Below are 25,188 nucleotides of genomic sequence, written 5' to 3'. Positions count from 1 at the left end.
TTCAATTTAGACAGAAGATAAAAATCAAGGAGACAAGGCAAGAGAAAAATTTCTATGATGGACCTATTGATGAATAATAAAATTTGTGAACAAAACCCACCATCTCTCTTGTACCCATTGTTTGATGCCTTGTCTCCTTGATTTTTATCTTCTGTCTAAATTGAATGATTTAAACGCATGTGCAAATACCACCATCTTATTTCATTCTATATTCCACATTAAAATATTGACCTTTATCGACATAAGATACCCAGTTGTCACTTTGAGATTCCTGAAATATTTTTATTTTTGTTAGATTTATGAATTACTTGATGATTAGTTTATATTTGTTGACACCTTAACCTCGATTTCAGTGAGTATGTTTTCAATTGTTTTTGTTTTTCATTTTAATCAAGTTTTATCGATGACTGTATGTACCATTGTGACAGTTTTATGTTTATTTTTTCTTTTTATTGTAACTGATAATTTTTGTTGATATCTTGTAGAAGCCCTGAGGATGGATTGAATAAAATCCGAAAGCTCGGCAAAGAAAACAGAGTATTTTTTTGGTGTAAACCTTGGTCGATTCCATTAGAAAACATTCTGTATAAATCACGACCATTACTGCATCTAAGTTGTAATCAATATGGGATTTTATCAGGACATATCTACAGGATATTCAGAGGAAGTAGCACAACACCTTAAAAAATGGAGTTCACAGAGGGGCAAGTTGGCGTCGGCTTATAATAGACGTATATTTTTATCAGAATGTAAGAGACAAGGTATTGTACCTAAACATATCAGCTCAAACATCAATAGTATTATGGGTTTATTTGAGATTAGCAGTAGTCGTAAATTTAATAGAAAGTTGGATGAATTGAACAAAAATATTAGACTAAAAATCATAAGATTAGAAATAGATTATATTAATTATAAGATTCAATTTTTGGAAAAATCTAACAGACACATAATGAATCAATTAACAAATGAACTTCCAAGAACAATACTAGATGAATTCAAACGTAGACAAAAAGTAGGTTTCAACAAAAAATTTCACAAAATTAGGCATTCAAATTTAGCCAAAGTTGAGAGATTACATAACACAAATTTAAATAGATTAGTAACACATGAAAAGTGGTTTAAAAATCTCTCTAGAGTTGATATACCAAATAATGTTAAAACACTTCTCTCATTGAGTTCAAAATTCAGCCTACAAATTTCAACTAAGGACATTCCTGTGAATAAGTTGATTGCTGATGTTGAAGACATCCTTCAAAAAACTCAGAATACTAACCGCGATCTTTTGAGATCTAAAATAGCCAGTATCATAACGAATCACATTCATAATAATAAGGGTGCAAAAACATATACCGATAGAATTTATAACGAGACAAGATCTTTTAAAAAACAATGAAAATTTGTTAGTCCTCAACAGCGATAAGGGTTCCGTAACAGTGATAATAGAACGCGAAACTTACAAACAAAAAATGTATGAAATAGTAAATTCAGAGAGTTTTCGAACACTCCGAAAAGATCCAACTTTAACATTGCAAACTAAAAGTAATAATTATATCAAAAAGTTACAAGACCTAAATATTCTGAGTGCAGAAAGGGCAAAAGCTCTGAAATCCTATAATTCAGTTTGTCCTAAAATCTATGGCAATCCCAAATTGCACAAACGTGATTGTCCTTTGCGTCCTATAGTATCAAGTATAAACAGTCCAACCAGCAATATATCTATGTTTATGACAGAAGTGTTAACCCAAACTTATGATAGAGAAAATGAGTACTTTATAAAAGATACATTCGAATTTGCTACATTTGTCAATAATTTCAGGTTAGAGGAGGATTATGTCCTCATTTCTTTAGATGTTGTCAACCTGTTTGGCAACCTATGTGAGGAAGTTGTAGTAGATGTCCTTAATCAGAGATGGGGTAGTATTTCTAGAAACTGTGACATTCCTAAAGATCTATTTTTTGAAGTTATCAGGTTCATACTTCGGAACAATTATTTCTCATTTGACAATCAGTATTATATTCAAATATTTGGATGCGCCATGGGCTCGAAAATCAGCCCAATATTGGCTCAGTATGTCATGGATCATGCATTAGATATGTGTGTTCCAAAGTTGAGACACAAAATCGCCTTCATCAAAAAATTTGTTGATGATCTTATTGTAGCCTTGCACAAACAAGACGTTGAAATTATATTGGAACAGTTCAATAGTTACAATCCGCATATACAGTTTACAATAGAGTTTGAGGACGAAAATAATTCTGTTAGTTTTTTAGATACGAGACTCTACAGAATTGATAATACTGTACATCTTGACTGGCATAGAAAGCAAACTGCTTCAGATAAATTAATACATTTCAAATCTGACCACCCTGTACAAATGAAAATAAATTGTATAAAAGAAATGAAAAATAGGGTGAACAAAATATGCCATCCCAGATTTTTGAAACGCTCCATTGACAAACTTTTTAATATTTTTGTTGAAAATGGGTACCCAAGAAAAATGATTTCCAAGCTACTCTATTCGTCAGCGAATGTTAACCATATAGACGACAACGACCGCCCTCCCCAGGTACTTAGATCTACGGACACAGATGGGGTTGAAATTAAGTTTGGTAGTATTGTTAATATTAAAGGTTTAACTTGTAAAATAAAAAAATGTTTGAGTAGAGAAGATGTGAAAATAGCAGTATATAATTACAAAACTGTTAAGAGACTGTATAGTAGGCTGAAAGATACCATTCCAACTATGTTGCATTCAAATGTAATTTATAGAATACAGTGTGAAGATTGTTCGCGTGGTTATGTAGGTCAGACATCTCAATTGTTGAAAAATCGAATATCACTTCACAAGAGCGACATAAATAAAAAGAACAAAAGGTGTGCCTTAACAAAGAACTCATTAGAACAAAATCATAAATTTCTTTTTGACAATGTAGAGATAATTGATAAAGAACGGAATTACAATAAAAGAATTATATTAGAGATGATCCATATCAATGAGGAAGAAGAAGCAATTAACAGTAAATCTGACACGCAAAATCTTAGCAATATCTACACATATTTGTTAACATACCCAAACCGAGAGAAAAATTTCTATGATGGACCTATTGATGAATAATAAAATTTGTGAACAAAACCCACCATCTCTCTTGTACCCATTGTTTGATGCCTTGTCTCCTTGATTTTTATCTTCTGTCTAAATTGAATGATTTAAACGCATGTGCAAATACCACCATCTTATTTCATTCTATATTCCACATTAAAATATTGACCTTTATCGACATAAGATACCCAGTTGTCACTTTGAGATTCCTGAAATATTTTTATTTTTGTTAGATTTATGAATTACTTGATGATTAGTTTATATTTGTTGACACCTTAACCTCGATTTCAGTGAGTATGTTTTCAATTGTTTTTGTTTTTCATTTTAATCAAGTTTTATCGATGACTCTATGTACCATTGTGACAGTTTTATGTTTATTTTTTCTTTTTATTGTAACTGATAATTTTTGTTGATATCTTGTAGAAGCCCTGAGGATGGATTGAATAAAATCCGAAAGCTCGGCAAAGAAAACAGAGTATTTTTTTGGTGTAAACCTTGGTCGATTCCATTAGAAATCATTCTGTATATATATATATATATATATATATATATATATATATATATACTGCGACCGATGTGATTTAATGCTACTCTATGTTTCATCTGTCATGTGCGTGTATTCTGTGGCAAGTCTGGTTGACAACATTTTTGACAACCTCTCATTTTGTTGATTATTCTGTTTACCTTATTTACTTATTATAATTGATTTCTACTCCTTTACTAACGAAGTATCAGATCTTTTTTCGTTGAAGTTGTTGATGTTCTTGTTAGTTGCTTTCTTGAGAGCTATTGATTTGTGTTCAAATAAGATCTTTACAACTCTGTATTTCGGTATATACTATTTTTACATGTTTTGTGATTGCCTTATTTTGACTGTTTTCTATTGCTATTGTAGAGTCCTGAAGAAGGTCCCCATCGGGATCGAAACGTCGACTAAATGAAATAAAGAAGAGTGACATTATAACACTTATCAATTTTCCCACACCCCTTATCTAACTTATAACTATTGTTGTATATTGGGAATTAAAATTGTTGATAATTAAGCATGGGGTTTTATGCAGAAGTGAGAAACAACTATGGAAGAGTAGCATATGAAGCATTGAAGTCATGGTCTTCATACAATATGAAACTGGCATCTTATAGAAACCGAAGAGTGTTCCTTTTGGAATGCAAAAGACAGGGTTTACTTCCAAAACATATTTCCAACAATATGAATTATTTGTTCAGCTCAGCAAGTGATTCAGGTTCGTCCAAAAAGGTTCAGGCTATGTTGGAGAAATCAAGACGTCTCGTTCTTCAATTTGAGATCACTGTGACTGTGACCAGGATAGGAAGAATGGAGTGTGATTCTTCCAGGTTGTGGCAGATCTTGGAGGGGTTGCTTCCACCAGAGATGCTAAGTCGTTTTGAAACTTACCAGTCCAGAAGGTACAGAAGAGAATTTGCTACTATCAGGGAGTGAAATCTGATGAAGGTGAGAGCTCTATCGGATGAACTTCTAAAGAGAGTAGAACCACAGGAAAGGTGGATTAAGAATGTTAGTACTGTTATTGTACCAGATAGAATATTGAAATTTCTAGCACTGGGCCCCAAATTCGGCATTGATATTCCTTTTGGGGAGGTTTCCATGTCGGGGCTGTTGTCAGATGTAGAGAGCATTATTGATCTTAATGATAGACTGTCAGATGAGGGAAAGAACATCAAACGTTCCCAAGCTGTTAATATTATCACAAACTACATCAAACCTGGAAAAAGGACTAATAATATTTTCCAGAGAGAATTTTACCACTGTAAGAGATACCTAAGTGAACATCAAGAATTGCTTGTGTTACGGGCTGATAAAGGCAATGTTACGGTTTTGATGGATAAGGATCAGTACATAGAGCTCTCCAACAAAATTTTACTTAATGAACAATATTACCAACTTCTTACTAACAGAGATCCAACCGTTACAATACAAGGTAAATGTAATGCATTGATTAAACGATGGGTAAGTGAGGGCCACATAACACAAATACAAGGTAAATCACTGTACATTTACAATTCAGTTCCAGCTAGATTCTACGGTTTACCAAAAATCCACAAACCCATTCTTGCCTTGAGACCAATAATATCATCTGTCAGCACCCCCACATCCAAACTGTCAGTTTTTGTTTCAGACATCCTGTCTAAATATCTTTCTTCTACCAGAAGTAGATATTTTATTGAAGATTCCTTTGCTTTTGCCCAGTATGTGAATGATTTCCAGTTACCTGTTGATTATGTCCTGATCAGCCTGGACGTTGTATCTCTTTTCACCAACATTCCTGTCGAGTTGGCAGTTTCAGCTGTTGAGAACAAGTGGGATACTATCAGAAACCGCACAAGTCTACCAAAAGAAGAATTCATCCATGCCATCAAGTTCCTGTTTTCTTCAAACTATTTTCTTTTTAATGGTAGGTTCTTCAAGCAGGTGCTCGGTTCCCCTATGGGTTCCAAATTCAGTCCATCCATTGCTGAATTAGTAATGGATTTCCTTCTGGACGGCATTCTTGTTAGTATTCCTTTTCACATTCCTTTCATCAAGAAATATGTCGATGATCTAATATGTGCTGTACCTAAAGACCAGGTTGCTTTCGTTCTAGACAGGTTTAACAGTGAACATGAAAGTATACAGTTTACTTTGGAGGAAGAAACAGCGAATGGAGTCCCATTCCTGGATACAAGGGTGATTCGAACACTGGAAAATAGGCTGATTCTGGATTGGTACCGAAAACCAACAAGTTCAGGGAGATACATACACTATTTTTCTAATCATTCACATGGACAAAAGGTAAACATGATTTTAGGATTGAAGAATCGCATAGAAAAGGTTGCCCATCCAAGTCTAAGGCGGCAGAATCTGAGGTTGTTGGTACAGTTGATGCTAGAGAATGGATACCCAAAAAGGTTATTGTCCAGATTGATTTATAATACCACTCCTTCGACACAGCCAACGAATGGAGAGAGGAGCGCATCCACCACTGTGGACACTGAGAACACGGGTAGAATTCTTTACTTGTCTATTCCCCTAATTAATGGTATGACAAACGCATTAATTAACCTCCTAAAGACCACAGAAATTATGTTGATTCAGAAATCTTATTTTAAAATTGACAGATTATACAGTCGAGTGAAAGATAGGATGACTGTTGATAACATGCGTGGTGTGGTATATTGTATTCCTTGTTCAATATGCAGTGAGGTGTACATTGGTCAGACGTCTCAGCTTTTGAAGAGAAGGATTGCTCAACACAAGAGCGACATCAAGAATTCAAGTAAGATTTGTGCCCTAGCAGACCATACCCGGGACAAAGATCATCCAATGAATTATGATTCCACCAAATTCCTAGAAATTGCAGTTAGTGGAAGAAAAAGATGTTTCTTAGAGATGTATCATATTAAACGCCAAACCTGTTCGATGAACTACAGAAGGGATGTAAATAATATCAGCTCCATCTATTCTTATTTGATTCATTATGACCAGTTCGGTGGGAGAGAATTGGATGGATCACATATACAGAAAGAATTTCCACAAGTTGAGCAGTCGTAGGGATAACGTGAAAATGAATTCTGTGTTCTAGGCCATTTCTGTGAGAGAGAATTGGTTTCGGTTCATGGAATCTTTCAAAAAATCGCATTTGTTCTGAGTTCGGTGAGAGTGAATTACTGCGACCGATGTGATTTAATGCTACTCTATGTTTCATCTGTCATGTGCGTGTATTCTGTGGCAAGTCTGGTTGACAACATTTTTGACAACCTCTCATTTTGTTGATTATTCTGTTTACCTCATTTACTTATTATAATTGATTTCTACTCCTTTACTAACGAAGTATCAGATCTTTTTTCGCTGAAGTTGTTGATGTTCTTGTTAGTTGCTTTCTTGAGAGCTATTGATTTGTGTTCAAATAAGATCTTTACAACTCTGTATTTCGGTATGTACTATTTTTACATGTTTTGTGATTGCCTTATTTTGACTGTTTTCTATTGCTATTGTAGAGTCCTGAAGAAGGTCCTCATCGGGATCGAAACGTCGACTAAATGAAATAAAGAAGAGTGACATTATAACACTTATCAATTTTCCCACACCCCTTATCTAACTTATAACTATTGTTGTATATTGGAAATTAAAATTGTTGATATATATATATATATATATATATATATATATATATATATATATATATATATATACAGGGTGAGTCTTCGACTTGTAAATATATTATAACCGAAGATTCCTGAGGTCAAAAGAAACACTTTTTTCCTTTATAGTTCTTCCGATTCGGCCCGGTTACAAAGATACAGGCTGGTAAAAATCGATAAAAAAAATGTGATTTTCGGCTATATAAATAAATAAATAAATAAATAAATAAATAAATGACGTCTTTATTTCACAAAAGAAAATAGAGAAATACATGAACCCATCACCTAGCAGCGGAAGGCGAAGTCTAGCAGACTGCTATTCACACTCAACCCTCCCCAAACCGGCAATGAGCTAGCATCCAACAAGTACATAATAATTAACAAGTCAGCAATATATACCTACATATAAAACAAAATATGAAATGTATACCCAATGAGCACCCGAATCCCACAGCATGAAGATTACAACCATACACACCCTTGAAATAATATACATCGATTATTGCTCACACAACAAATACTTTTTAACTTTATACTTGAACTTATTGATATTCAACAATTTGAACTCATTCGGTAGGGAGTTGTAAAATGTTATTGACTGAAAAATGAAACTTCTCTGAAATAAAGCTGTTTTATATCTCGGCACTACAAATTTATCCTGAAATCTTGTAACTCTCGAATGAACGTTACTATGACGAACGAATCTCTTCCTGAGGAAAGGTGGAGCCTCGGCATTACAAAGAAGCTTATGAGTGAAAGTACCTAGGTGATAATTTCTCCTCGATTCCATAAAAAGACTCTCATCCTCCCTGATTTTATAACTAATAGGATCATACTTCTTTACACCATGAATCAACCTGAAACACGACTTCTGCACTCTTTGTATTCTATCACGATTAATCTTAGTCAAACACGGCCCATAGATAAAATCACAATATGTGAATTGGGATAAGACAAGAGATTCACAAAGAGTTCTCTTGGTCTTCATATCAAGTATAGGCCGGTTGTAAATATCTCGTAAATGGTTCTATTGAAGGAAATGATTTTTGGAATATATCTTTTCCTTGATGTGATACATCTTTTTCGAACGCAAGATTCCATACACATCTTTCAGTTTCTTCATTATGAACATTACATCACATAAAATACCAGAATTTCGAAGAATCCAACTCTTAAAAGTAATTTGAATGTTCATTAAAAAATATTTGGCTAATTTGAAAAATAAAAGTATTCTTCATGTTTTCTCGTACAAAGCGCCGTTTTCGAATAACTTGATCTTAAAAAAAAAAAATTATCTGTGAAATTCAAAAAATTGGGTACTTTGGCGGAATGCAACTCTGTTCTGTTGTGGAAAAAAAAACACAGAAATGAATATTTACTATGATGTCATGTCTCAGATTTTAGAATTAAAGTAATAGCCAACTTAGTTTGAAAATGAAGTTATTTGAATAAGCTCACCTCAACTCTTCTATTTGATTACAAATTACTGAGCTTTGACACAGCTCTGATAATAAGAAGATACTTCATTAAAATTAACATTCTATTTTGAAGGGTCGAGATTTCTCATTGAGCCCTTGTTCAAAGAAGTTTTCACAAAATAGTCCCATTATACTGACAACAGTCAATATCCCACTAAAGAATGCTGCTATCGAACAATACTGTATTCTTCGAGGGTCATTCAAACTCACATCGAAACATACCACTAAGTACATACTGGACAAATTTTCATGTGATTGAGATTAAATACTTTTATTCTTTTGCTGTTCCATAAATTCATCCTAGAGCATATGATTGACATACTTCCAAGAGTGCCATAATTGTTTTAATATGAAAACAAATAGGTGAGTTGAAAGAAACAGGATATTCAACTGTGGATATTATTTAATACTTCTCATTTATTATCAATGGCAAAATCAAGAAGAATCAAGTAGTAGAGTTGGCTATAATGTAGGTACATATTATAGAACAAATTTGATTACAAGTGGAGTCTAACATTTTCCATTGATTACAGAGCCATAAAACTTCATTTCCATATTTTCACACTGATGGCTCCAAAAATATTGAAGCCGATCATTATTTTTATGAGATAGTTGGAACAAATCAAATGCTTCATTTCATAAAGGAATTACTTTCTATCAGAATGCACACTTATTTATTTTGTATCCACACAATTATTTTGGAAATTGTTTTTGAATTTTTTGGAATTTTTTTTTGAAATTCTTGAAAATATGTATGGATTTTCATTTTATGCAAATATAAAATCAAATATCATATAACAATAACAGTGTAAACTATAAATAAATATTTTAGGTTAGAACATAGATTATTCGAACTGCTGTGTTTAAATTTGCAACACTCGAAATTTGAGGTTCAAACTTAAAACCACAGACAACTAGTCTGTGTTAGAACTTTCACAGATGAATATTATTTATTTGAAAATGTAAGGTTAAAGGCATTTCTTGTACGAAATGAAATAAACAACGATATATTATAAATGCGTTATAATAAATGAATGGATATTTATTCATTCATTTAATACATTAATTCTACAAATCATCAATACATTGATGTTCTCATAGAATGAATATGTTTATTTGGAAAAATTAGTACAATGCAAAAGTGAAGAACCCCCATTATGAATGTGTCATTTTATAATTTCTAAGTAATCTAATAAATAATTTTAATGAATTTTTCTTCTTTACTTCTTCTGGTAAATTGTTATATTCCATTGCAGCCTGGTAGGTCGGTGAATTTTTGGCTCTATTTTTTCTTATATTATCTAAATATTAATTGTTTATTTGTCTTGTCTGGTAATTATGTACGTATGTATTTTTTTTTTGAGTTCTGTGTTGAATTTGAGCACGCCATGCTCCATCTTGTATATCAGTTTACAGTGCTCAACGACCTTTGTGACCTTCGTGTTGGGTATCTTTAGTGTGTCATATAACTCAGTTGTTGGAGTATCATATGGTAGATTATATACATATAGCCTTCAAAGCTCGATTTTGCAATCTTTGTACCCTCTGTAAATTGCTGAATGTTGTCATTATGAATATCACAGCTGAACTAAATTGGGTGGTAGCAAGCTCAATTCGTTATGTTGTCATTATGAATATCACAGCTGAACTAAATTGGGTGGTAGCAAGCTCAATTCGTTATGATTATCGAAAATGAAATAGAAAATCAAGAGAAAAATATTTAATCTTTATCTTCAATGAAATTGGGATAACTCATTCATTAGATTATAAATACTACTTTGTTCAACAAATGGAATGTTAAAAATGAATTAATGATGGTTTTTCCAATTAAGTAGCTTATTTTCGAGGTTCAAATTTTATATCTTATACTTGCGAAAACTTCAGTGTTCCGGTTACCAGGGGTGAATTAGCTCATTATGAAAATTTAAAATGGCTACATCTTTTTAACAGGACCTCAAGAATCTTCGGTTGAAAAATGACATTGTTCATTCAGCTAAAATATTTGCGAAGTTCCGGTTATACAAGAATTGAAAAAAGTGTTTCAAAAAAAACCTTCTATTTTCATTTTATGCCTTAGATATTATCAAGATTTCGATTTTCTATTCTTCTTTGATGAAGTCATTGCGTTAGTCCCCATAGTTTTCAAAATATTAAGGAAAAGCCGAAAAAAAGAGAATTTCCATAGTCACTATTACGTGAATTATATTTTGTGAATAACGTGAATATCCTATACGAATACTCAATTCACTTTCCCAAATAAGAATGATGTAGGAATATCGTGCATATATTTATTCTACTATATAAATTTCTAACTGTTTTTGGATTATACACTGCAATTTTTACAGTCTCATCCTTGAATATATTTTTCAATTTTGTTGTTAAGTTGTCAATATTCGGGTATGATGCAAACTGGAGTCTCCTTGTATTTTGGTCTTGTATTTGTGTATGAGTGTATAATCCAAAAACAGTTAGAAATTTATATAGTAGAATGAAAGGCCCCATATCAACTTCACTAAAAAGCAACGTTGTCTACCAAATAGAGTGTTTAGATTCACTGATATAATCAGAGGAATGAGTTTCCTCGATAGGATATATTTGAACTTTGTAGGTTCAGGATTTGACAGCGTATAAGGTTTTGACGTTTCGGCTCCGATTTTGGAGCCATTCTCAAGAACTGTTGACTTTACTTTGTGGGTTCCAGATTGGACCGCATCTAATATTCTGTCGTGTTCGACGTTTCGGCTGCGATTTTGGAACCATTTTCAAGAACCGTTGACTTAAAGCCGGGGTTTCAATCTGCCTACTCCCCAATATCATCAACGACAGTATTCTCGTAGGTATGGATATCTTCTGTCCTTCGAAGCAACTGAATGTTAACTGCGAGAGGTCGTGTATTTATGGTCGAAGGGGGTGACCCACGTGATGGAAGTTGCGCAGGAACCGGTTGCGTAGTTGTTAGGTAACTTCCAGTCATTGATCAAGTTGTTATCGATCGAGTTGTTATTGATCGAGTTGTTGTCGATCGATTTGTTGTCGATCGAGTTGTTATCGATCGTGCAGGAACCGGTTGTGTTGTTGTCACGTGACTTCAAGTCATCGATCGGGTAGCAACTGGGGGCCTGGTGCGGATGGTACGAGGCTGAACTATTGATTGGGTTGTTGTCGGGGGCTGAGTTATCGATTGATGTGTTGCCATGAGACGGAAAATCAAAGGTCTTCAGAAGTTAGATAATCTTTGACCATCATCGCGTTTGTTGAGGCAATTGGGTCGTTTTCCGATTTCGAGTGCTTCACAAATTATCCTACTTGTGAGGGTTTTCTCTTGCTTCCCTTAAAATCAAAGTTATGTCCTGTTTCAATGTAGTGTTTAAATAGGGCAGATGCCAGATGTTGGATCTCCTTGACGTATTGCGAGTTGGTGCTCATAAACTCTGTTAGTTATACGTCTGTTGGTTTGTCCTATGTATGTTCTAGGACATGCGGAACATGGTATCTCGTATACATCTTGAGACTCGCTATGGATCGTATCATGTGGTGTTCGTAGAAATTTGGAAATTTTGTTATCGGCTGTGTAAACTGTCTTTATATCCTTTTTCTGTAGAATGCAACTGATTTCGCCAGTGACACCTTCGATAAAAGGTAGGAAAGCTTTATGAGAAAAATTTTTCTGGAGTATTTTTATTTTTTTTGTGTATGGGTCTGATATCGGTTGATGGTTTTCTGAATTTGTTGGAGGATTTTGATTTCTTGTGGAATGTGTAGGCTATATGTCAGTTTAATGGATGTATGGATTAAATAGTTCAATACGGAAATAATTTGAGACGGATGATGGTGTGAATTGCATTCAAGTAGCAGTTTGTGTGAGTTGGTTTTCTGTAAATCGTGTGTGTGAAGAAATCGTTGAATTTTAATATGAGGACATCTAGAAAAGGTAGTGATTTGTTGGTCTCAACTTATATTGTGAATTTGATATGGCTATTTATATTATTCAGATGATCAAAGAAGTCTTGTAGAGTTTCGGTTCCATGTGGCCATATGAATGGAGCTATAGAAGGAATTTATCAATTCTAAAAAAACTTAATAATAATAATAATAATAATTTATTGCCATCAATTTTACATGTATCGTCAATACAGCAATATTAAAATTAAAAACTGAAATATTCCTCCACTGAATAAAATTCATTTGCAATCAAGAGCCGATTGATAACCCTCCTGAAAGCTCGCTCTGGTAAATTCTTCATATCGTTGGGTATCTTGTTGAACATCTTAGCACTCCAGTAATAAGCAGCAGAATTCTGAGTGTTTTTCCTTCTATGCAAAGGAGTTCTTAGATCATCTCTATGACGTGTGTTGATCATGATCATATACACCACGTTGTATATACAGCAGAAACTCTCTGATATAAAGTGATGGAAAGGTGAGTATCCCATATTTTTTAAAAACGGTTCTACAAGAATCTCTACTACCCATTTCATGCATGATACGCATCGCTTTCTTTTGCAATATGAAAACTCTCACAGCATCTGAGGCATTTCCCCACAGTAAAATTGCATACAGCAGGACACTCTGAAAATTGGCAAAGTATGCTGTTCTACACATCTCGTAAGTACCACATTTCCTCAGCTCACGCAACAAATACAGAGATTTAGCAAGTCTATCACAAATATAGTCTATATGTGCAGCCCAATTCAATATATTGTCTAGGACCACACCCAAGAATTTGGCACTAGCTTGGCTCTGTTTACCACCATATTCCAACTTCACAGTTTTATCTGCATTCAGCTTGAGCGAATTGGCGGCAAACCATGTTTTCACCTCTTCTATGGCTAGTTCTGTTCTGTGGGAAAGTTCATCTTTATTTTTAGATTTCACAATGATGGATGTGTCATCACAGTACAAGCACAAGCAGTTACAATGTTTGATTGTGATGTCATTGATGTATATAATAAAAAGTATCGGTCCAAGTACGGATCCCTGGGGTACACCATATTCCACTGCATGTTCCGTAGACGAGACACCATTCAAAAATACTTTTTGGGACCTATTTTTCAAATAGGACTCCAGCAATCTGAGTACAGTTCCTCTAAACCCATAAGCATATAGTTTTTTAAGCAAGATTGTAGGAGAGACTGAATCAAACGCTTTGCTCAAGTCAAAGTTGAGCATCTGCATATATTCGCCATTATCCATTCCGTCTATGACCTCATTTATAGCATTCATGAGGGCTGTAGTGGTACTGCGACCTTTTCTGAATCCATGTTGATTCTCGTTCAATAATTTGTGCTTTTGCAACCATTTCAACATTCTATTTTTCATAATGGACTCGAAAATTTTTGACAGACAAGGAAGTATTGATATGGGTCTATAATTATCACAGCTCTTCTTGTCTTCTTTTCCTTTATAGACCGGAATTATTTTAGCTAATTTAAGTTCATCCGGAAAGTAACCTTCTCTCAAACACTTATTCACCATTAAGGATATTGGGTTGGCAATTTCTTCACATGGACTTTTCAAAATTTCAGTAGTGACATCGTAAATATCCGCTGTTTTCTTAGATTTCATCGATGTTATTATTTTCTTGACCTCATTTTCTGTACAATCAAAGAAAAAGCAGGATTTTTCATTATTCTTCGGTACGTTTTGCGCAACTTCAACTGGTTCTTGCGTTGTGAATAATTTTTCAGAATTTTTCTTGCCAATGCTAGCAAAGTGTTCATTGAGTTCTTCAGCTTGTAGTTGTTCATTTATTTCTACTTTCTTATTTTTTGAGTTTTTAGATCTTATCACTTTCCATAATGCCTTTTGCTTATTATCCGCCTTTTTTACAAACTCTTCATTTTTTTCTCTAATAGTTTTATTCATTTCTTTCCTGTACTCGCCCTTGTAGGATTTATAAATTCTAAAAGTAGAATCATCTCCCATTGATATAGCTACAGTGTAAAGAGCATCCAAGTTTTTCTTCATTTCTTCAATTTTTGGAGTTTTCCATATTTGCTTCTTTCTTTTATTTATCTTAACTTCAGTTTCCCTTACCGGCATTCTAATGTTCAGAATATTCATAAAATGTTCATGGAATGATGAGAATGATTCCACCGCATTTTTTTGTTCGAAGAATCGTTCCCAAGACTTAAGTTCTGAAGTCGAGCCAGTCCATATACAGAAAATATCGTCCACATGTCCAGTACAGTACATAATCGGTACTGATATTCGCAGGGAAAAATATTTTCTTTATTAGGGCTGTCATGAATATCTCACTAAATAAATTGGATGAAGGGAAACCCATTGGTGAACCATCTAACTGTTGATAAACTTTTTCGTTGAATTTAAAATAGCTTTGCCCTAGACATATTTTAAGAATTCTCAATGACTCCTCTCTCATATCTGCTATGATAGAAGGATTTTCATTAAGTTTTTGGTTTACTAGATAGTCCACTTCTATAGTTGGTACTGTCGGAAATAAATTTTCCCTACAACTTCTGTGGAAAGTAGCGTATTGTTCACAGCTTACTCAATTTCAAAACTATGTATTGCTCATACTGTGGGAAATATTATTCCCCACGGCACTTTGCCCACACCTCGCTTGGTTGAAATTGGTTTTTTGAGTCGTTTCTATGGAAACGCAATGAATTGGCTTATACTGTCAACGAAGGTAATTTAGATTTGAATCAAGTCCATTACTTGAATTATTGAAATTTGTGCAGTTGTAGGAAAAGTATAGTGTGCAACATGTGGAGAAAGTCCTTTTCTCGCTCGTGTGTTTGCGGCACTCACCTTTCAGGCTCGTGCCACAAACTTCCACACTCGCGAGAAAAGTTGGACTTTCCCCACTTGTTGCTCAATATACTAAACTATATCAAATGAGATTTACCTTGCATCTGGGGGAATTTCGATTGTTTTCAATCCAATGGTCAACTGGATATTATTCTTGATGAAGTACAGATACGTGTAATTCGCCTTTATTTGTTTTGCCATGTCTTGTAATTTTTTTAGCCTGAAGAAGAGATAAATCCCATCTTGAAACTGTCGCGATGTGAATAGTTTGCAAATATATGTGTTGCCAATTCATTAGTATTTAATTTCCAGGCAATATAATAGACAGCGCTCCCCATTTTATGAGATTTTTCTCATCGATTATATTTTCTCATAGTATTTTTCATAATTTTAGGGATATATTTTCCTTGAAGTTTTAAAATGACATATACTAGTTTTGTGGAGATTTAAGAAGTCACATTGACAAATTTGACCCTCTTGCGAAATAGCAGTATCTAAGTATTTCTAAACTGTAGGATGCGCCGCCCACATTGATAACCACAAAACAACTTGGGTTCCAAATACCATTCGAAAATCAATCAACGCGCAAGTCAAATCAGGTTACGATTTCGTATTTCAGATCTCTACTCATTTTAATAATACTTTGTAAAAATCACCTCTGACCTCAATGTTTGAGAGAACTCCTCGTGAGAATGTAGAGACTCTACGCCCGCTCTCCTCTGTGTAGATTAGAATCTAAATCCGCAAGACTCTCCCATAAACAACCAATCGTAGGTACACACCATAATGCTCATTATATTATTATCAGGAATTAATGAATGAGGATCTCAGACAACGTGTATTTTATCTTCGCCATCAGCCATGCGTTAATTATAAATATTGCCCCAACATATTATTTCATGTCACGGCTCTAAATTTTTCAATTATCGTTTTATTCGTATAACAGTTAGATGTTGAATGTCTTCGCATTGTGCATATTGATAGATTGATATGTGTGATGTTGTTTATTGAGGGATTTCACAAGGATATCGATTGGCAAAGTTAGAATCGTGAAAAGTAGTGGGCTATGTAAATCAAATGTTTCACGGATTTTTCCAAGTAGGTATCATCTTTATATGTTTCGTTCTAAATCTCAGCTGAATGAGTGCAAATGAAACCTTGAATTGAATTTTTAAATTTGTGAAATGATAACGGAATGGAAAAACATCATTTCACATAGATGAATAAAACATTTTCAAATTATTGATGTGAATTCTTGGAGTTACTCTGCTGATTTAATTTGCGAAAATCAATAATACGAGCGGTAGCACATATCCAAATAAAAGGAAGATGGTATTGGCAACTGCCTGAAGACGATATAATTATAATAATAATAATTTATTCAGATGTTAACTATTGACATAATGAATAATAAAGCCCATCAAATATTACATGATGTGTCAGTAAATATATATAATATAATATATATATATATATATATATATATATATATATATATATTTATTTATTTATCCTTTACACATATATATATATATATATATATATATATATATATATATATATATATATATATATATATATATATATATATATATAAGGTGACGACAGGATTTTTACCTTGGTGCTCCCACCCGGTTGATCCTATATAACCACGAAAGTGTGAAGGAAAAAAAAAAAAATAAATATATATATATATATATATATATATATATATATATATATATATATATTTATATATATATTTATGTTTTTTTTTTTTTTTACATATATATATATATATATATATATATATATATATATTACCATCACAATGTCACAGCAAATCTGCGAAACACAATTCCACATCCCGAAACCAAATTTGCCGATAAAATTGTCCGTTGAAACAGAAATAACTGCTAGTTATCAAAAAATTATAGATCAACTTGAAGGTTTCGAAATCAAATGAGGGGTCAGAAACCATATTCCAATTTAGAATATGTAGAAAATACATCTCAGGAAAAATGTCATCATTAGAAGTCAATTTCTTCGCAACAGGTTCCGGCACTAGGTCCTTGTTCAGCAGGACTTTGACGAATCTGTTGTTCTTGTTATGGACGCGAACAGTGAGGTCAGATTCCAATTTTTCATAGGTTTGCGAATCGTCAAGAAGTTCTGTACACTTTTTAAAATATTCATCCTTATTCATAACAACAGTGACGTTCCCCTTATCAGCTCTCTTATGATCTTTATTGTTCGAGAGGAACGCCCGAGTATCCTTCATATCCCGATACAAGGAGAGACTGAAAGATTTTGAATATTGATTCGAATTCAAAAAATTTATGATAGTGTTGACAACTCTTCCCCTGACTAAATCTCTATTCTCAACATCATGTCTACTGATAACTCTTTCACAGTCAACAATTATGTTCCTCACCGGTATTGAGTTGGTGTGAGAAATCTACATTATTGGGTATGGAGAAATCAGAACAATTCATAACACACTTGTCAGGTGTGGACTTTATATGGGAAGGCACTTGTACATTCATTAAGTTATTGAATTTGATCATTTGCTTATTCCTTATTTGGTGGATTTTGAAATTGTAAAATTTATTTTGTCTAACAGAGAAGGAAAAAAATATATCTTCTGCTATTTCATTTCTAAGTTTTGATTTTATGATTTCAATATTATGCTTGATCTGTCTTAGTTTCCAATGATAAAAACATAACTCAATATTTAGTACTCGGAATTGAAATTGAGTTAGTGCGCTGTAACGATGGTTGGCAAAGGGACTGTTAGACAGAACCAAACCAGAAATGCATTCAGCGTATCGTGTGAGATAGTAAAATTACTGGAAAACATCGTTTTGTACGAGAAAAGATACTTTTATTTTTCAAATTAGTCAAATATTCATTTATATTTAAAAGTTGGGTTCTTCGAATTTTATTTTCTGTATTTTATGGAATGTAATGTTCATAATGGAGAAAGTGAAAGATGTGTATGGAATCTTGTGTTCGGAGTAGATGCATCAAATCAAGGAACAACTATATTCCAAAAATATTTTCCTTCGATAGGACCATTCTGAAAAAAGTAATATCCGAAAATTACATTTTCTATCGTTTTTATACAGCCAATTGAAAAAAAATGTAAAGGAAAAAAGTGTTTCTTTTGACCTCAAGAATCTTCGGTTGAAATATATGTCCAAGTCAAAGACTCACCCTTTATAAACTTCAAGGAGAATATCGAAAAAAGACCCAATATATCCGTAACAACAGATCCGAATTTTTTCGGTTAATGTGTAACTGTCATTAGAAGGTTTTGCAAAAGTTCTTGAAAATACTAGTGGAGCAAGGCAAACGCTGAGAAAATATTAGACATTAGAGACATTAGACAGTGTCTCATTACAAAGCTAGGCATGCTTGAATTTGTTCTTACATAAGCCGTCACAGGGTACTGCTTTACTTGAAGGGTCATCTGTGTTATGATAACCCAACATTCGCTATAGATCGGTGCGATATATAGACATTACGACTGTCCTTTCTAAGGCATTCGGTTCGGTTACTAAGCATTTTCCGAACGAAATGTGAAAAAGATTATCAAAATATTGAACGTGAGATCTGTTTACCTATACATGTAGGGTTTTACTTACCATTCATTCAGCAACAATTTTTATATTCTAAAAGTTATGCGTATAAGATACTCAAAAAAAAATTCTAAAATAAACTATTCATCGAAAAATCTTATCAAAAGGTAAGATATATCTTATACCTATAATTTATGTTTCATACAGTTTGGCGAATCCATTTTCTGAGCTTAAAGCAATGAGTTCACATCCTTATAATTATACACTGGGTCCGTCAAGTATAAAACAAATTCATTTTTAGCTAAACAGACCATTTTAAGAAATAATCCTAGAACACGTCGATTTTTGATTTTAATTTACCGTATTTTAAAATAATAATCTAATATACATGGTAAATTACTTTCTAGTAATTACGTCACCGTCCTTTTTTTAAATGGAACACCCCCATTTTGTCTCAATTTTTCGATTACTCTAGCTGATCTGATTCTAAAAATTTATCACATGTTGATTCCAATTGGTACAGGGTGGACAAAAGTGAAATAGTTTTGTGTGAGCTCATAGAGTAACGCGTAATATTATTCATTGGTTAAATCAAGAATATCATCAAACATACTTAATGTCTAGCGGCAATAAACAAATAATGACATTTCACAAAAACCTAGACGACTATGTTTTTTTTTTAAATTAATAGGAAATAATTTCTGTATGCTAGACCACAAGTACCAAACATGTTTGGAAAAAGCTCATTCTTATTAATCAAAAATGTTACAAACTTCAGGGTCTTACATTCAAACCAATTGCCGCTAGACAAAAAGTATTTTTGATAATATTCTTGATTTAACTAATAAAGAATGTTACACGTTACTTTATTGGTACACACAAAACTATTGTATTTTTGTCAACCCTGTACCAATTGGAATCAACATGTGATACATTTTTGGAATCAGCTCATCTAGAGTAATCGGAAAATTGAGACAAAATGGGGGTGCTCCATTTAAAAAAATGACGGTGACGTCATAACTCGAAAGTAATTCACCCTATATATTACATTATTATTTTAGAATACAGTAAAATAAAATAAAAAATCGACGTGTTTCAGGATTATTTCTTAAAATGGTCTGTTTAGCTGAAAAAGAATTTGTTCCATACTTTACGTACACAGTGTATAGTGAGTACATGGGCTAATTTCAGACAAGGTAACTAGTATGATTTCGTAAGTTTCTCCTTGCACTTGCTGGAGATCAAAAATAAACTTGGAATTTCATGTATAATGTGGCTATATCGGTTGCGGTTTATGGTTTGGAACATTAAAAGACGATCTCATAAATTTCAAAGATAGTTTATGGAAACTCGTAAAGATAAAACTGTTACGATAAATCTTGAACCATTTTTTTATATTCGTTATTAATTTTTGGGTGTCGCTTATTGTTTTCGTTTCATGTGGGTTTTTGGAGTTGCTTCTTAATGTAAACACAGGAAGGGGCATTCAAATATTTTTTTCATGACAAACAGGTATTTTGGATGTGGAAGATAAAAATACTGATTCCACTTGTAAAATATCAAGAGAAAATTAGGTTATATGAATGCCAAAACGCAAATGAATTGTTTTAGAAAATAGCCTTTATAGTTATATATAAATTTATAAGATATATATCATTTTTATATATATATATATATATATATATAATAGATAGATAGATTATATATATATATATATATATATATATATATATATATATATATATATATATATAGATATCAACAATTTTTAATTCCCAATATACAACAATAGTTATAAGTATGATAAGGGGTGTGGGAAAATTGATAAGTGTTATAATTTCACTCTTCTTTATTTCATTTAGTCGACGTTTCGATCCCGATGGGGACCTTCTTCAGGACTCTACAATAGCAATAGAAAACAGTCAAAAATATGGCAACCACAAAACATGTAAAAATAGTACATACCGAAATACAGAGTTGTAAAGATCTTATTTGAACACAAATCAATAGCTCTCAAGAAAGCAATGAACAAGAACATCAACAAATTTAGCGAAAAAAGATCTGATATTTCGTTAGCACAAGAGTAGAAATCAATTATCATATGTAAATAAGGTAAACAGAAAAATCAACAAAATGAGAGGTTGTCAAAAATGTTGTCAACCAGACTTGCCACAGAATACACGCACATGACAAATAAAACATAGAATAGCATTAAATCACACTTGGTCGCAGTAATTCACTCTCACCGAACTCAGAACAAATGCGATTATATTATATATATATATAGATAGATTATATATATATATATATATATATATATATATATATATATATATATATATATATATATATATATATATATATATATATATATATATATATATATATATATATATATATATATATATATATATATATATATATATATATATAACAATTCCTAGTAGCACAGCTTACCCTTGGCCTACTGGCCCGGGTAAACTGGGAAATAACCCCACGAAAGTGTGAAGCAAAAAAAAAAAAAAAAAAAAAAAAAAAAAAAAAAAAAAAAAAAAAAATATATATATATACATATTTACATCTCCGTACATTATGGCTTCAAACCATATTCCCGCCATTATGGCGTCACATAGAAAGAGAAGACCTACATCTGTTTTATCCGTGTATATTCGATTAAAACGTCGAACCATACCCATCCCGTCACGTAGGATACTGTATGATGAAAGAATGAATATACAAATTTTTAAATGTTTGACGCATATTATGGCTTCATTATGATGTCAGAACAATAAAGCTTCAAATATACGATTTTTGTCTAAGAATAAGATATTACGGACTCATTCGATCTGCGTTTGATTCGCCTGCAGCGTTGCCAGATAAGTTTGGTATTCCAACGACATGGACTTTCATTAAACAGCTTTATTTCCAATCTAATCCACGATCTTCGCGTGTCTAGTGGAGTTCTTATCTGCGCGTGTCTAGTTGAATTCGCATCTGCGCGTGTGTAGTTGAGTTCTTTATTCCTTTAGATAGTATGGAAAATGACCGAAAAAAATCCTCTAGGGGATACCAAATGATGTTACTGGCTCGAGAGAGCACAGGTAAGTAAAAAAATCATAGAAACCTTTCATTATATTACTCGAAAAATTGAACCTCACATTAGAATGCACTCGATAAAGCATGTGTTGCAAAAAATCCCAAACCTATTACTGCAACACGTCTCAGAAAACACTTGGTGACCTTGATGCAAATTTTCAATATGACGGAAGGAGACATTGAGCAACTTGCATCCTTTATGGGTCACACAACAGGTACGCACAAGGGTTCGTATAGACTTCCTGATGATGTCTATCAAACGGCCAAATTATCTAAGCTACTTCTGCTCATGGAGAAAGGCGAGGCAAACCACTACAAGGGTAAAAGCCTCGACGAAATTGAAATAAATATGGAGGAAAACTTACTGGATGAAAAGCAAGATGACGAAGATGATGTGGAAGACGTTGAAGAACCAATAAATGAAAGTATCAAAGAATCGAAGAATGGTAGTGAAAAGGTTGATGATAGTAATAATACTGATTGCGTGAACACAGTTGAGAAGGAAAACCCAAGCTATGCCTCAAAAGAAAAGAAGAATACTCATTCCGTGGACAGAAGAACAGAAAAAATTAACAAGAACCTTTTTTGCTGAACACATAAGAAATTCTAGACCCCCAAAAAGACATGAGTGCGAGGAACTTATAGATGCAAATCCAGGAGTATTCAATAACAAAACGTTGCTTAAAATGAAAGTATTCGTTCAAAACGAATATTGCAAGAAAAAAAATTAAGACTTAAGGTAGAACTCATATTGGAAAAACTCTTATTTAATATTGTTGAAGAGTAACGCCCATGATTATAAATATTGAATGAAATGTTAACAGGAGTTTGGACCAGTTTTTATTTTGATTTCTTATTATTTGCCAACGTTTCGAATCTTTTGTGATTCTTCCTCAAGGCTCGTATTTATTTCAATCAAAATATCGTCATATACATTAAAATTCTTTCTTTCATTTCTCTTGGAAAGTCAATATATGACGATATTTTTATTGAAGTAAATACGAGCCTTGAGGAAGAATTACAAAAGATTCGAAACGTTGGCAAATATTAAGAAATCAAAATAAAAACTGATCCAAATTCCTGTTAACATTTCATTCAATACTCTTATTTAATCTCATGTGTTTTCAGAAACTTTATGCCATTAGGGATGTTCTTTTGTTTTCTGAATAAATTTTTGTTTGTTTCAAGTTCTTAGAGGCTTTCATTGAATTTGCCTATTTTTCAGCAACCAAAAGGTAATTAAGGGTTATAAATTTAAAATTTATCCTACAGACATATTAACAATTGAGAAAATAGTGGTGAGACGAGGTTATTAAATGAATGAATGCAATTATGTCATTTGAACAAAATTTTATTCATTTTAAATTTGAGTACTAATTTTTTGATATCCTACTAGTTTTTATTATTATTACATGCTATTAGTTAAGTATATGTTTTATAAAAATTCAATCAAATTCCAGAACATGAATTGACTGTTGATTGTCAAAAAATACAGACATTTGGCAGAAAGAAAGCTAGCGTTTCCACTAGAAACAAGTACTCAAAATCAAAAGTGGGTATCATTTCCGATGAAAATCAAATTAGAACTAGTCTGAAATTTCATTCCCGGAATTCATCTTTCCTAGCAGAGCTCAACTATACAATACAAGTGTTTCCCTAGTCTTCCACTGAAATTTTTGATATGTCTACTTTTAAAGTGGATAAACTTCGAGAGGTGATTATAGAAGTGATTTGCAAAAAAAATGTCCTGAAACACATGGTCGGAATGTTATATGTCATTCGAAAGTACACGAAATCAGATATTTTTACTTATTTATGACGCTTTCATTCCCAGGCGCTTCCAAACGCCAATACAAAAATTACTGCGCTCAACCGCTGAATAATAATAATCGTTTTCAGACTCTGGATACAGATGTGCTATGTTGCCACAATTCTGAAGCCTTAAAGTATGGAGACTGGTTCACAATATTCACGAAATGTATACTACTGTTACGCCCTCAGTGGCAATGTCTCAAACTAAATTATACAAAACTTACCATTCTCCTACCATTAGCACGTCAGGAGAAAGAATTTTCATTTTCATATGGTGCTGCCATTTTTATACATGAAGTGGATATGTTCACGTAACGTTCTTCTGTCTCACTCACTGCTTCGAATGACGTAGACACGACTCAAATCGGCAGTTCCAGTGAGCAGAAAACGTGAATTACATTATGGCTTCGCATATACTGAAGCCATAATGAATGGTTCTTGCATGTTACATGAAGCCATAATGATAGGAGGATATATATATATATATATATATATATATATATATATATATATATATATATATATATATATATATATATATAAACAGGTGAAATATATATATATATATATATATTTCTTTTTCACCTGTTTAGCGATGACATAATCTGTTATTAGCAGCTCCTTACACCCTCGAGTGTAAGATCGCGGAACATCAAAATAAGCCACCAAATGTATATCGATGATCTCAAATTATATGCTGCTAATGAAGAGGAAATGAAAAAACTTCTCAGGATAGTTGCGTCCTTTACGAAGACTATAGGGATGGAAATTGGGATAGATAAGTGCGCGGTGGTTCACGTAAGAAGGGGGCAAATACGGGAAGGCGAAGGGCTGGCAGTCATGGAGGATTTAACAATACCTAGGCTTAGCGCGCAAGGACATTATAAATACTTAGGAATACAACAAGCTTTGGACATAAAGATGCCTGAAATGAAGAACATCTTTAGAGAAAAATACTTTACGAGAGTAAAAAAATACTTCAGTCCAAGCTGAATGCTAAAGCGATGTTTATGTCAATGAACAGGTGGGCTCTTCCATGTTTGTCGTACTCATTTGGTGTCATCAAGTGGACTGCTGCAGAATTGAAAGAGCTCGATATCAAAACACGAGCACTCTTAACAAGGCACGGAATTCTTCACCCACATGCGTCATCTAATCGACTATATATCCGAAGACAGGAAGGAGGGAGAGGTCTGCAGAACATAGA

The 25,188-nt window shown here is 33.0% G+C and overlaps 1 protein-coding gene across 1 annotated transcript; it reads left to right on the top strand.

Moving 5' to 3' along the window:
* Positions 1–625: 625 nt before the first annotated feature.
* Positions 626–7,618, top strand: LOC123673359. The gene is made up of 3 exons (XM_045607845.1): positions 626–761; positions 1,405–2,258; positions 7,520–7,618. Exons 1-3 carry the CDS (start codon positions 626–628, stop codon positions 7,616–7,618), a joined length of 1,089 nt encoding a protein of 362 aa, XP_045463801.1.
* The last annotated feature ends 17,570 nt before the right edge of the window (positions 7,619–25,188 follow it).

The sequence above is a fragment of the Harmonia axyridis genome, chromosome 2 (assembly GCF_914767665.1).
Source record: "Harmonia axyridis chromosome 2, icHarAxyr1.1, whole genome shotgun sequence".
In the NCBI taxonomy this organism is placed as follows: domain Eukaryota; kingdom Metazoa; phylum Arthropoda; class Insecta; order Coleoptera; family Coccinellidae; genus Harmonia; species Harmonia axyridis.
The sequence above is the reverse complement of the archived record's forward strand: the minus strand, read 5'-3'. Positions and strand labels throughout refer to the sequence as shown.

What these genes read in the sequence shown, in the direction of transcription:
- LOC123673359 (XM_045607845.1), top strand. Translation starts at nt 626, where the DNA reads ATGGGATTTTATCAGGACATATCTACAGGATATTCAGAGGAAGTAGCA. An exon ending in ATCAGAATGTAAGAGACAAG is followed by an intron (nt 762 to 1,404) that starts GTATTGTACCTA and finishes AAAATTTGTTAG; the next exon opens with TCCTCAACAGCGATAAGGGT. An exon ending in TTGAGGACGAAAATAATTCT is followed by an intron (nt 2,259 to 7,519) that starts GTTAGTTTTTTA and finishes ATTTCACAAAAG; the next exon opens with AAAATAGAGAAATACATGAA.